General features: G+C 44.2%; 1 protein-coding gene across 1 annotated transcript in view; it reads left to right on the plus strand.

Annotated features, from left to right (window-relative positions):
- Positions 1-4996: 4996 nt before the first annotated feature.
- Plekhm3 (pleckstrin homology domain containing M3) overlaps positions 4997-13229 on the plus strand; it is a 141045-nt gene continuing 132812 nt past the window's right edge. Inside the window, exon 1 of the mRNA XM_059278095.1 lies at positions 4997-5836. Within this exon, the coding sequence (XP_059134078.1) occupies positions 5230-5836 (607 nt within the window). The 5' untranslated portion in view covers positions 4997-5229. The remainder of the gene's footprint in view (positions 5837-13229) is intronic.

Genomic DNA, 13229 nt, shown 5'->3' on the forward strand with positions numbered 1-13229 from the left:
CACAGAGATACGCCTGCCTCTGCCTCCCAAGTGCTGGGATTAAAGGCATGCACCACCACCGCCTGGCTGGATGTCCAGTCTTGATTCCAGTTGAATATGGGACAAAACCACCCTTTACTATTCATTTTCTTTCACTGAGTTATGATATTTCATCTCTATCATTATGTCCCAGAATTTCTATGAGCATTTGCTACTATGTGGATACTTTGTATAGTGGTAGTCTTTTCCTGGGGTCTGGATACAATGAGGCCATTTCATGCCCACTCCCAGCTGTAACACAGGGTTCCAGTGAGTTCCAAGCTGTGTGTCTCATCTGGAAGTCCCCAGGGCCCTGATCTGCTGCTGCATGTCTGTGCCTCATCAGCATATTTACATTGTCTTTGGGCTAGAGAACCATAAAAAGCATCATACTTTGTGGTTCAGAAAGGTCATTTTGCTGGTCAGGTTTTTCTTCTGGCTCCATTATATTATGTAACTCAGAAAATTCCCCACGAGCTCCAACTTTAACCAAAATAGAGAGCATGTGAGAGCCCTGAGTACTGACCATCCTTGTGGTCACCTTGGGTCTCATTTAGAAAAAAGATGGGCAGAAACAGGTGATCTGAGGTGTCTCTGGCAGGGAAATTTTCTTCCCTGTCTGTGGGAGCCCGTTCTCGGGTTCCTCATGGCTTTACCCAGCAGGTCCACATAGAGGATGATTAAGACCACGGGCCTGAGTGCAGGTGTCTGAGATGGTCTGCACTTGGCTGTGCTGGGGGAGGAGGTCTTTTGCTCCACCCCTTGGCGTCTCTATAAAAACCCTGGGGCAGAGGCAGTCGGGGCCGTTGGAAAAGGTTCCAGGCCCTCTCGAGGCTATCCTTTATTTTCTATCTGTTTATCTCCGCAAGATTCTCCGCAATAAATCCTTCTATCTAATATTTCCTGCTGCTCGCACTCAAGAAAACTCTGGGGAACTGTGGGGGTGGTGGGTAAACGCCCCACACCTGTCCAGCAGTTTGTGAAACTGCGTGGTCCCAGATACTTTGAGCACTCGTTACATTCTGACAAGTCACTTGGAGGAAGTTAGCACCTTTGTCAGCCAGCTCAGGAGGTCAGACATCTGTCTTTGTGACCTGCTTCCACCCCTGTCTGGGAGGACTGCTGTAGTCAGCCAGTTAATTACCTTGCCTAATGAGCATGTAAACAGGAGATTTCCTTGTTAGAAAATAACAATACACTGATTCTCCAGCCTGTTACTTCTTGATACATGCTTGGGATTCTTTGGTTTGAGCTCTTGATTACCACATTGATGCATGGACCTCAACTTTTCTTCCTGTATTAAATGGAAAAAAATACTTCCTTTTACAGAAAGGATATTTTGTAATTGGGGCTAGAGAGATGTCTCAGTTGTTGAGAGTACTTGCTGGTCTTCCAGAAGCCCAGCTGGGCTTTGGTTCCCAGCACCCACATGGCAGCTTACAACCATCTGTAACTCCAGTTCCAGGGTATCCAATGCCCTCTTCTGGCCTCCTTAGGTATCAGATATCCATGTGGTGCACATATACATAAAACACTCATATATATGAGAATTAAAAAGCTGGACGGTGGTGGCACACGCCTTTAATCCCAGCACTTGGGAGGCAGAGACAGGCAGATCTCTGAGTTTGAGGCCAGCCTGGTCTACAGAGTGAGTTCCAGGACAGGCTCCAAAGCTATACAGAGAAACCCTGTCTTGAAAAAACAAACAAAACCAAAGAACAACAACAAAAAAGTCCTATAAATCAGTGGGTCTGAAAAAGAAAAATAGTATTAAGTAGTTGATTTTGGTTTCTGACTTTGCCTGCATTGAACTGATGAGTCTTTCCAGGGAGAAATCAGGAGCCCGTGGTTGATGAAGGGGTGAGGTCCAATGGAAGCTCCGTAATTGTATGGCAGTGTGTATTGTTAAAGGCATGCTGGAACAGCCACCTCGAGAATGAGCTCCATGCAAAGCAATTTGATACCAGCAAGTTTATTGGCTCCAGGTAGCTGAGTAAGGCACCCAGAGGTTAAAGGGTTTGCCGCAGGCCACCCAGCAAGTGTGTGGTTGAGCCAGATTTAGAACATTGTTCTAATTAGCTCTTGACTTCCAGCTTTGTGCTCAGGCTTACCACTCTGTCCCCACACGTTGGAGTTCACTTGTCAGAGGAAGGAACACTTCGTATGTTGACCTGTCTGCATATGTTACTGTTATTATTATTATTATTAGTTAATTTGCAACCAAATGAGGCAACCTGGAAGACAGTGAAGTATACTCAGACAGTAGAGTACAAGGAAAGATAAAATTCCAAAAAAAAGTAAGTGTAGAAAAGGGATTCCCCAAAGATGATGATGTAGTGATGATACGGGAGGGTAAAGGTGCTGCGCTGGCCATCAAGTTCCTTGGAGCTTACAGTGGAATTTGAGAGGTCGTCTGGTCACTGTAGCACAAGGAAACCAAGGGTGTGGTGAGAGCCTGCGTCTATGTGCGGAGTTCTCAGCTTTGACAGAAGTGGGGAGGAGTGAAATGGCAGGCAGTGTGGGTGAGGTGGGGATGTTCAACATGGATCTGTGTGTGTGTGTGTGTGTGTGTGTGTGTGTGAGAGAGAGAGAGAGAGAGAGAGACAGACAGACAGACAGACAGACAGACAGGCAGAGACACTTTAATGTGCTTGAGCCAAAGGAACATAAATCCCTGGGCTCCTAGAGCTTGTTTTAGTGGGGAGAAGAAACCCTAGCATTAAATCAGTAAGGAAGTGATAATATTAAAATACGGCACATGCTTAAAGAGAAGGGTGGTAAGGTTTATGCAGACGTGTAGGCCCTGGTACATTCTTCTGACAGGACATGAGGAAAGTGGCTCTTCTGTCTGGTGTTCTTCTTCCTCAGGACATACAGCTCTAGTCTAACCCTGAAGAAAACGTCAAAACAAACACACAGAAAGCCCACATAAAGGAGCTGGTAGATGGCTCAGTCGGCAAAGCACATGCTGTGCAAGACAAGGACCCGAGTTGGGATCCCTAGCATCATTTACTGGCATGATTTAAAGAGTGCACTTTCAGCGTTTGTTCCTTAGTAACACACACACACACACACACACACACACACACACACACACACACATACTCATGCATGCATGCATGCACACCCCCACTGGGTTTGAAATGGTAGGTAAGAAAAAGAATACTGGCAATCTTAGGAGATTAATTTAATGATCTCTGTGATGATATTTCTTCTATAAAATGGGACTCTTGTACTTTATGTTGATTTAATATATTAATTTTTCTTAGTCTCTGGTATGCAAGATGAAATTGGAAAAAAATCCCATTTCACATTTCAGAATTACTAAAACTCATTGCATAATTCAAGAGTTCAAGAGACTGAAGCTTAACTTGAGACTCAGAAAAAAACAAACAAATCCAAACCCTGTTTGCATCTGGAAACATTGGGGAAATTGTATGACGTTCTAACACAATAAATACTAAAACACACAGCAGAGACAAGTCCATAGTCACCACCTCTGTATAAGGGAACTGACCACAGTTGCCATGGTCTGTGTATGGCGTTGATGTATCTGAAGGAAAGACTTGGGTCCGGGGATAGGGTTCAGTTGGTAGAGTGCTTGCCTGGCACGCTTTAACCCCGTGTTTGACCTCCAGCACCCCCTGAAATCAAGTGTGGTAGGGAACACCTAAAGCCCCAGAGCTTGGGAGCTGGAGGCTGGGTAGTCAGGAGTCAGGGTCACTTCCAGTTTTGTAGTGGAGTTGAGGTCAGCGTGGTAAGTAAACAGATAAATAAAGTGTATACTAGTTTAATTTACATATATTAAGCAATATAGTTTGGTGCTGCTGATTTAAATAGACTTGTTTAATGACCTAAGAGCTAATAATTAATTGATTAGTCATAGCTTTTGAAAAAAAAACAAACGTGTCTCTCTAACTTTTCAGCAATGTATAATGGTATTAATTGATAATTTTACCTACTTATAAGCAGTAAAGAAAAAAATATGTTGCCTAATTTTATCTGTTCCTTTGGTAAAGATGTATAGGTATATGTATGTGACTTCTGGGCACTTGAAATGCAGCCAGTGTGCCTGAGGAAATTAGATTTACTGAACTTAAATAGCTATATATAGTCGCTGTCTACTGTATTGGATTGTATCATAATTAAGGTCTATTCTAATTATACTCAACCTTGGAAGTCCAGCACTTCTCCTGTATCATTCTTTCTTCTCAGGTCAAGCTATGAGATTTGGTTCCTCAGGTCCCGAGAGACGAAATGATGAACTAAAGCCTGCCGCGTGGGCCGTAATTTTGCCATAGGCTTGCTCTGCTTCTAACTCTGTATGGGCTCATAAACTCTTGACCTTTAATCTCAGTCTAGACCTGTACTCTGAGGCCAATCTGGAAGCCAGGGAGTTTGGCACTTGAAACCTTTTTCCAGGAAAACTGGAGAATTCTGAGAACCAGAGTCATCCATCATTGGGCTTTCTAACCCAAGGAAGCACAAGCATAATGATTTTAACATTCAGGTTTGGTCAAAGGACAGCCTCCCACCCACTTCTCTTGTACCTTCTTACCCAACAGACCATGAGTGATTTTCAGTGTTGTGAAAGCATTTGTGACTTTTAGACCGATTGCAATATAGCCCAGCCACAGAATCCCTCGTGTCTCTTGCTTACTATTTTTGGTCAACAGATCAGAGGTTTCGCGAGGGCAGTCTCTTTACAGCTGCTCTCAAAGACCTCTCTGTGTGAATAAAAGTGGTTGGCATTGTTTCCCATTACCAAGGAGCTCCACCCTGCCCTGCTTAAGTTCCCATACAAAGTAAGGAGTCGTGTGTGTTCCTGACAAAGAAAGTTTGTATGTTGTCGTACCCCTGTGTGCATGGCTGACATAGAAGAGGTATAGAAATGGGGAAGTGATCAGACAGACTTGTGTACTACAGAATACAGTGAACTGTGTGCCAATGTTATCTTGTTTGTTTTCGTCCAGGAAATCCAGGATTGGTGCTGCATTGCTCTGACAAATGCTGCCCTGCTGTCTTCACAGAGGTCTCCAAGAGTAAGCTCTCCATGTGTCTGTGCCTGGCCTCCTCTGGGCAGCCAGATGAAGGGCACTTCCACTGGTTCCCACGGCTGCATTGCTGAGCCACTGCTCTGTGTTGGCTGAGTGTTCGTGACAGCCTCTCCTGAAGCAGTTTAGGAGGCTTAGACCGCTTGGACCCTGTGTCATGGAAGCTTTGGAAGTGGATGACATCAGCCCTGCCTTAGAGGTGACTGAGGACTTCTTTAGCACTTTTGATAGTAAGCTGGAAAAGGCCGTGCAGCAAGCAGAGGTGTACGGGATCCAGGAAGTCCCTGAGCTGGTGGGGCACGAGGTACTCAGTAACATAACAGACAACAGTGCTTTGAGAAATGTCGCCTCCCTGGGCAAGGGGACCATGATTTGGGACCACTGTAAGAGCAGGCTCCTCGAAACCAAAGCTCAAAATGTCTTCCCTGCCAAAGAACAGCTTCTGGTTCAGAGAGGGACAGCCCCAGATAACCTCTCCTGGATGGAGCAAAAGGAAGCGTCAACCTTCAACTTTTTCAACATCTGTCAGCGTCGGAGGGACAGACCTCGCTCCGTGAATGACTTATTGGATGAGACCACCACTTTCAAGCCAGGACATGCCCGGTCCAGGTCCGACATCACCCACGTAGACTGGCGGCTGCTCCTCAGCACCATGCCTTCTCAGCAGCAGCAGCAGCAGCTAGCCCTTCAAGGCCCTCACTTTGCCAGGCCGTCTTTCCTGTTGCCTTCGCCCAGTAAGGTTGAAGACGCCCAAGGAAATACAGGTATGTTCATAGCCGATTTAGCGAACAGCTGTTCACGTCTCCTTTGTCTCCCTCACATCTGCGGACTCTCCAGTATCCACACCTGCCTTCTCTCTGTCCCAAGCTTCATTCTTTGCTTCAAATCAGCTATCTTTTTATCTTCTGAAGAGGTATTTAGTGAAATTATGACTCTGGTTAAGTCTCTCTTCCTAATCGTCTGTGTTAGAATATTCTTACATCACGTGTATATTTTCCTCTGAACACTCTATGGTCCTGCTCATTCATATCAGGTGTTTATCGGGTCACACTCTGGACTTTCTTAACCTTAATCCCTGGTGGGTTTATGATGTGTGGGGACACTCCGTCCTACAAAACTTTTCATCAGTGAAGATTCAGGAAATTACCCAGAATGTGAGACAGTAGATGGCCACTGAAATGTGTGTGTGTCAGTGACGCTAAGGGGACAGAAGAAGCGGAGGGCACCGTGAGCTGGCCTGCTCCAAAAGAGCTTTCAGGGGACGTGAAATGAAGGACAGTTATGGAAGATGGTAGTCAGAATCATAGTCTGAGCACGGGTGAGGAAGGGCAGAGTGTAGCCCAATTGTAGAGCAAGGCCGTGGGTTCAATACCCAGCCCCGTAGGCTGGGGGGAAAGGAAATGAAATGCAGTGGAGAGGAAGCAGACCTTGTGGGTAGAGGAAAAGAGCCAGTGGCTGTCAGAAAGATGATTAAAGTCTCATGGTATAGGGTCTTTCGTTTTTCCCCAGTTAATACACAGCTGTGTGCACCTATCTGTGTCAGACTTACATGCTCACACACGAACTCTCCTGTGTGACGTGAAGAGCCATCTTTCCATTTACCACAGCATTTTCCTTCAAGATTAAAAAAAAAAACTTTGCTGGGCGGTGAGGGCTCACGCCTTTAATCCCAGCACTCGGGAGGCAGAGCCAGGTGGATCTCTGTGAGTTCAAGGCCAGCCTGGACTACCAAGTGAGTTCCAGGAAAGGCGCAAAACTACACAGAGAAACCCTGTCTCGAAAAACCAAAAAAAAAAACAAAAACAAACAAACAAACAAAAAAAACAAAAAAACTTTATGGCTACTAATTTTTATTACTGATGATTCTTTAATTACTCTACTCAACTCTTAAATATAAATGGCTTCTCCTCAACTCACTGGTGTGTGTGTGTCTGTCTGTCTGTCTGTCTCCCTCTGTGTGGTATGTTCATGCTTTACAGTACTCTAAACTGAACCTGGGACTTTGAATATTTAGGCCAGTGCTCTGCTACTGGCTTCCTCCCCTCTCCTCCAGCCCCCAGTTGGTTCTCTGTGTATGTACATGTATTTGTATAATGTTTGTTGTGTTTATTAGAAGGGCCAGGAATTGAATCTTGGATTTCTAGGTAAACACTACCATGGAGCTGCCTCTCAGCCTTTATTGTCTTTTATGCTCCCTCCACTGCTAATTAAAAAAGATAAATTTTATGTGCATGAGTGTTTTGCCTGCATGTATGTATGAGTACTGTGTAGGTGCAGTGCCCCAAAATGGTCAGAGAGGGTCGATCCCCAGCAGCTGGAGTACAGATAGTTGTGAGCCACCGTGTGGGTGCTGGGAACTGAAACCCAGGTCCTCTGGAAGAGCAACAAGGGCTCTGAACCACTGAGGCATCATCTCTCCAGTCCCTTTACTGCTGTTTTTAAGTGAGCGTCTACACCTGTCATTGCTCGGTAGTCAACTGATACATTTAACAGTTTAGTAAGTAAGGTTAATTTGTAAGTGTAATCTCAGCCGAGCTATCATTTGGAATACAGAGAAGGAAATACAGGGTTTCTTCTGTCCATGACACACCACATTTCCACATACAGTACAAAGTCGCCCTTCAAGACCCTTTTCTTCCCTGTCAGATTCGCAACTTGCCATCCCTCATCTTTCCTTCCAGGGCAGTGGTTCTCAACCTCCCTAATGCAGTTCCTCATGCTGTGCTGACCCTCAACCATAAAATTATTTCGTTGCTACTCATCATTGTAATTTTGCTCCTGTTATGAATTGTGTAAATATCTGAGATGTAACTCCCAGGAGAGTCACGGCCCACAGGTGGAGAACCACTGTTCTAGACTCAAATCTTCAAGAACAGCTGGCAGGATTACCACTATAGGACCAGAAGGAAAGGGACATAAAAAGCTAGCATTTGGTGACTGATTTAGAGACTGAGGAGACAAGACATCGTTGGGACTCCTGAGCCTGGAGGACCTGATAGCTTTGTGTTTGATCTGTTATATTTATGTAGTAGGGAAGCTCTTCCACTAGCAAATGACCTCAGTAGATTCTCTGTTAGAATTCACATGGAATTCTGTCATCGTCACAGTAACCATTTGTAGGTCCTCAGCAGGACCCGGATGAAGAGGTTACCCTATTTCCAACTTTATTTTTCCAGTTTGTTCTGATTATAAATACAAGAATTGGCCATCCTTGGCATCTCTCATGCCCTGGTCTTTCCTCTCGAGTATCTGATAAACCATGATGGTTACTCTTTTTTCAAGACAGGGTTTCTTTGTGTAATCCTGGCTATCCTGGAACTCTCTCTGTAGATCATTCTAGCCTTGAACTTGGAGAGATCTGCCTGAGTGTTGGGTTTAAAGGTGTGTACCACCATTCCTGGCTTGTGATTGTTATTCTTTAGTTCTTGAGTTTTAAAATTCTGAGTACTAATTTATCGTGAAGTATAGGTAGTGATTTTGAAAAGGAAATTATAACACATGGACTTTGCAGGTTTAGAATAACACTTACCCACTGCTTGGTCATTGCAACAGGAATAGAAAAACTTGGGCAAAAGGCATGGCCGGCCTCTCACATCTTTTCTTTCTGACAGGCTCTGGGAAACAGGCAAGATGTGTCATGTTTTTATTGCCTGTCAGGTAAGGAGCAGGGGCCAGCAGGGGCCTCCAGCAGTTAGGCTGAGAGTGGAAAAGCATTCTAGATTTGTGACTGATCACCCATTCGGAGGAGTACACAGTTCTCATCTAGGTGTATGCGGAGAGCTGATGTGAATTGACCCCGTGGATTTGGAGGCACAGAAATCAGCCAGTCTTCTGGGGTCAGGGCTGTCCCACAGAGTGAGTTCCCAGTGACAGAGCCACCCAGGGCGCAGCAGACACTGGGAACGCAGTGATGTATGAGCTGACCTTTGGGGCCTTATCACATTTTTTGACTCTCTTATTTTAGAAGCTTGTGAATGCATTCTAGAGACTGCATTGCCTCAGACATAGCTAGACCAGGGCTGACTCTTTCCAAAGGAATGTTGGCTGAACTAATGGAGAGAGGGTGCTTCAGGGGGTCCAGCCATGGGATATGGCTTGAATCCAGTCTCATTATTTTTTATTTATTTATTTATTTTTGGTTTTTTGAGACAGAGTTTCTCTGTGTAGCTTTGCGCCTTTCCTGGAACTCACTTTGTAGCCCAAGCTGGCCTTGAACTCACAGAGATCCGCCTGCCTCTGCCTCCCGAGTGCTGGGATTAAGGTGTGCGCCACCACCTCCCAGCCAGCCTCATTATTGCGGCGTGCATTATCTGAAAATGACTAGCTAAGAAGTGTCAGGGGTGAGGTCATAAAACGATAAAAAGGAACGGACCTAAAGCAAAGTGGCAGCCATTATTATAAAGGATTTCCAAGTCTGTGGCGGAGCCCAAAGCTTCCTTAGCCCAGCATCTTTCCGTCCGAGTGCCCGAGTACCCAGGCAGCTGTACCACTCCGAGGGCTTTGACTCACTGTAAGAATGTGGTTTCCAGCCCTAGAACTAATCTTAGTTGTATAAAGACATGCTCTTAGGTCCCTGTCCTGTCCTAAAGGGTTGCCAGTCCCTAGGATCTGCATAGTAAATGTCCAGTGGTGAAGTGTCTTTATTTTGTTAATGAGTCTCTGAGCCTGATTGTGTTTCCTTGTGTCTGTATAATCAGGTACCAGTAAAGAAGTTTGTGTCACCAAAAAAAAAAAAAAAAAAAAAAAAGACATGCTCTTAAGGAATATAGATGAGTGTCTGTCCTTAATGGTTTTCCACTCTGCATCACTGTCTTGTTATTCACTGAGGAACAGTACACTCATAGGCATGGAGGAATTCCTCAGAGCATAAAGAAGGTAGAGTCCTGCCATCTCAGAATGAAGTCCAGCTATACACACCTTAAGTCCAATGAACATGTGGCTTTTAGATGTTTTTATATTGAATAATCGATTGTATGCACACAAACACACACACACACACACACACACACACACACACACAAACAAGCGAAGACACATGGTAGATGAAGACAAGACGGTCTAGAAGGAATATTCAACCAAGACTCAGGAGTCTCATCCCAACTCTACTCCTGACTCACTGTCTCTTTATCAACCTACTGAGACAGATTAAATTATCTCTGCAGTCCTTCCTAGCCCCCAAACTGCATCATTCTAGGATATGTTTAAACAGATTCTGACTCATGGTTGTGTGGGAACTAATTGCTATATTCAGATCAACAATTAAAGATTATGAGTGAAACAAAAGTGTGGTTAGACTTTCCTAACAAGTGAGAGATTTCTCTGTGACTTGTAAGTCTACTGCTGCATGAAGTGCAGTGGTAACTTTTAAAATGAAAAAAAAAAAAATTAAAGGACTCTTTTGTATTCGCTGTAGAGCCCTGAAACTCAACAAACTCCCAGAACGGAACTCACTTTTCCTCCCTGACTGTGTTCACGTTTTCATCTGCTCGGCGAGGGCAGTGGTCAGCTGAGCTTTTGTTTCTGTAGGTGCCGCGCTCTGGTGACCCGGGCCGCTCCTAGGCGTCTGTTTTCTTGTTCTGAGTACTTGAGGAGAAGGTCTCAAGCAGGGATGTTCTTTATGGCTAGCCAGACCGCCGCAGTCCAGTCCTTCATCCTGGGCTTTATGTGACTGCCTCAGTTCTCTCTTCCCCATCTTTCACGAAGAAAAGACAAATTTGGGACTTGTACTATAATGACTGCTTTTTCAATTATGCTGTTTCTCAAAAGCCCCGGAGCCGGGAGAGATGGAAATATTCATGCAGGCTTAGAATAGGTGAGGTCACCAGGACACGGTCTCTTGCTGAATTTGTGATTCACCCTCCGACAGATTAGTCAGTATAAAGAAGTTGCTAAAATAGGTCACAGGAAGTTGATTGTGTATGGCCATACAGTTTCCACTGGTTAATGATCCCATGTTGGCCATAGGAGACCCAGTGTGCTTCCCTGACAGCCTGTATTCTAAGTCCTAACGCTGTCCTAAGGACCCGTGAAAATTATGGAGCGTTTGATGGTCTTCGTGGGTGTCCTCTTAACGCATTTTATTTTCTTTTGACTGGAAAAACTGTGTTATTAATTTTTCAAACTGCTAGAGTTATCTTTCTAAAACACAGATCTTTTTGTGCTACGTGTTCATAGAAATGAAATATACAGGGCTGGAGAGATGGTCCAGAGGTTGAGTACTGGCTGCTCTTGCAGAGGGTCTGGGTTTGATTCCCAGCACAGGTACACTGTAACTCCTGTTCCGGGAGATCTGATGCCCTCCTCGACCTCCAGACACACACATGATAAACAGACATACATGTAGGCAAGAGATTCACACAATAAAAGTAAAAATATAAAATTGAAAAAAAGAAATAAAGGAAGAAACCATGCATGGCTCCCCATTACTTGTGAAGTTGTGTGAACTTTAGGAGGCAGTCCGGTATCTCTCCAGCCTTATCACCTGTGCGATATGCCATTCTCTGCTGTGGCTTTTTGCTGTCTTTGAAAGGACCATGTGTTTTTACCCCAGCTGTGTCTTCCTAACAGGAGATTGATTCTCCTTGTCCTTTTCACTTTCCATAAATCCTCCGTTATCTTTCAAGGACTAGTTCAAATGCCACGTTGTCCCTCAGACTTTTCCAGCTCTTTTTCTTCTTCAGTATCCCATGTTTTCTTCCAAGCACAGTTTCTTCTCTTGTATAGTATAGTTAATTGCTTTCTGTCAGTCTCCTACCTTAGAAGCCCTTTAAAGATGTGAACCATATTGTAGAAAACTTAGTTCTGGACCAAGTATGAGCATGTGGATAGTTGAAATTGTGTGTGTGTGTCTGTCTGTCTGTCTGTCTGTGTGTCTGTGTGCTTGTGTGTCTGTGTGGAGGCCAGAGAGCCCCATCAAATGTCTTCCTCTATTACTCTCCACCTTACTTTCTGAGGTAGGGTTTCTTACTTAATCTGGCTCTTGCCAATTCTGCTAGATTGCTGGCCAGCAAGCCCCAGGGACCCTTCTGTCCCAGCTTCCCAGAGCTGGGGTTACAGGTACCTGCTGCCACAGCTGGCCTTTTGCAGTTGGTGCTGGGGATTGAAGTCAGATCTTCATGCCAACGTGACGATCACTTTACCAACTGAGCCGTCCTCCTAACCCTTGAGAGGTTGAAGTCTGTGTTAGCACTTAGGAAAATCGGGACAGATAATGAATTGGTGTGCTCTTCCTTGGGAAAGACTGTGTCTCCCACTCTCAGCATTCCTTAGTTACTTGTAGTTCTTTCTGTAGGCTTGGGTTTTCCCTGTTCACACTAGTGTGTCTATTGTTCTTGTTCAGCTCATGGTTAGGCAGTAATGTTGGCATAGCTTATGGGTGTAACTTCTGATATTGCTAGCCCTGAAAACGTACATGCAAGTATATTATACAGACAGAATAGGTTGTGTTTGTGTATTTAGGAATATATATGTGTATACAGATACATAAATACATGTAACAATAATTAGTGAAAAAAGAGGCTATGAATTTTAAAGAGAGAAGGAAATGGTATTTGGGAAGGTTTGGAAGGAGGAAAGGAAAAGAGGAAATGATATATTATAATCTCAAAAAAATAAAAGAAATAATTTAAATAAAATCAGGGCAGAATAGCTACGTTTTTCCTTCTAAAATGGAAATGGCTTCTGTTCCCCTCCTTACCTTAGCTGTGTCAAGTTGAATAAGACTTGTTATTAATACTCTTAGTAAGAACTACCATTTAATGAGAGATAATTTTGTATCCAGCTCCTGCTAAGAAGTGCTCATTCATTATCTTTTTTAATATTTACAGTAGCTTAATATAATGGGTAATATTGACCTAATTCTACAAATGAGGAAATGGAGACTTAGACATGACCCACAGCCCTGTGGGTGAGACTGACCCAGAGAGGACATGTGACTGCTCGGATACACTGCCTCCTGACTCTAAGGATGCTGAGGACTTATTTGTTCCACTACAGATAAAACAGTTTGATCTGGATTGAAATTCTGGAGATTAGAACTCTACTCTCAACTTTCCACTTTGTAGCATAATTCTTGCATGGAACCTCTTTGCAGATCTTAAATCAGAATGTTTTCAAAAGCCAGTGAACAGTGGCCTGTGTAATTGTAAGGCCATTTCA

The sequence above is a fragment of the Peromyscus eremicus genome, chromosome 13 (genome assembly GCF_949786415.1).
Source record: "Peromyscus eremicus chromosome 13, PerEre_H2_v1, whole genome shotgun sequence".
Lineage (NCBI taxonomy): Eukaryota > Metazoa > Chordata > Mammalia > Rodentia > Cricetidae > Peromyscus > Peromyscus eremicus.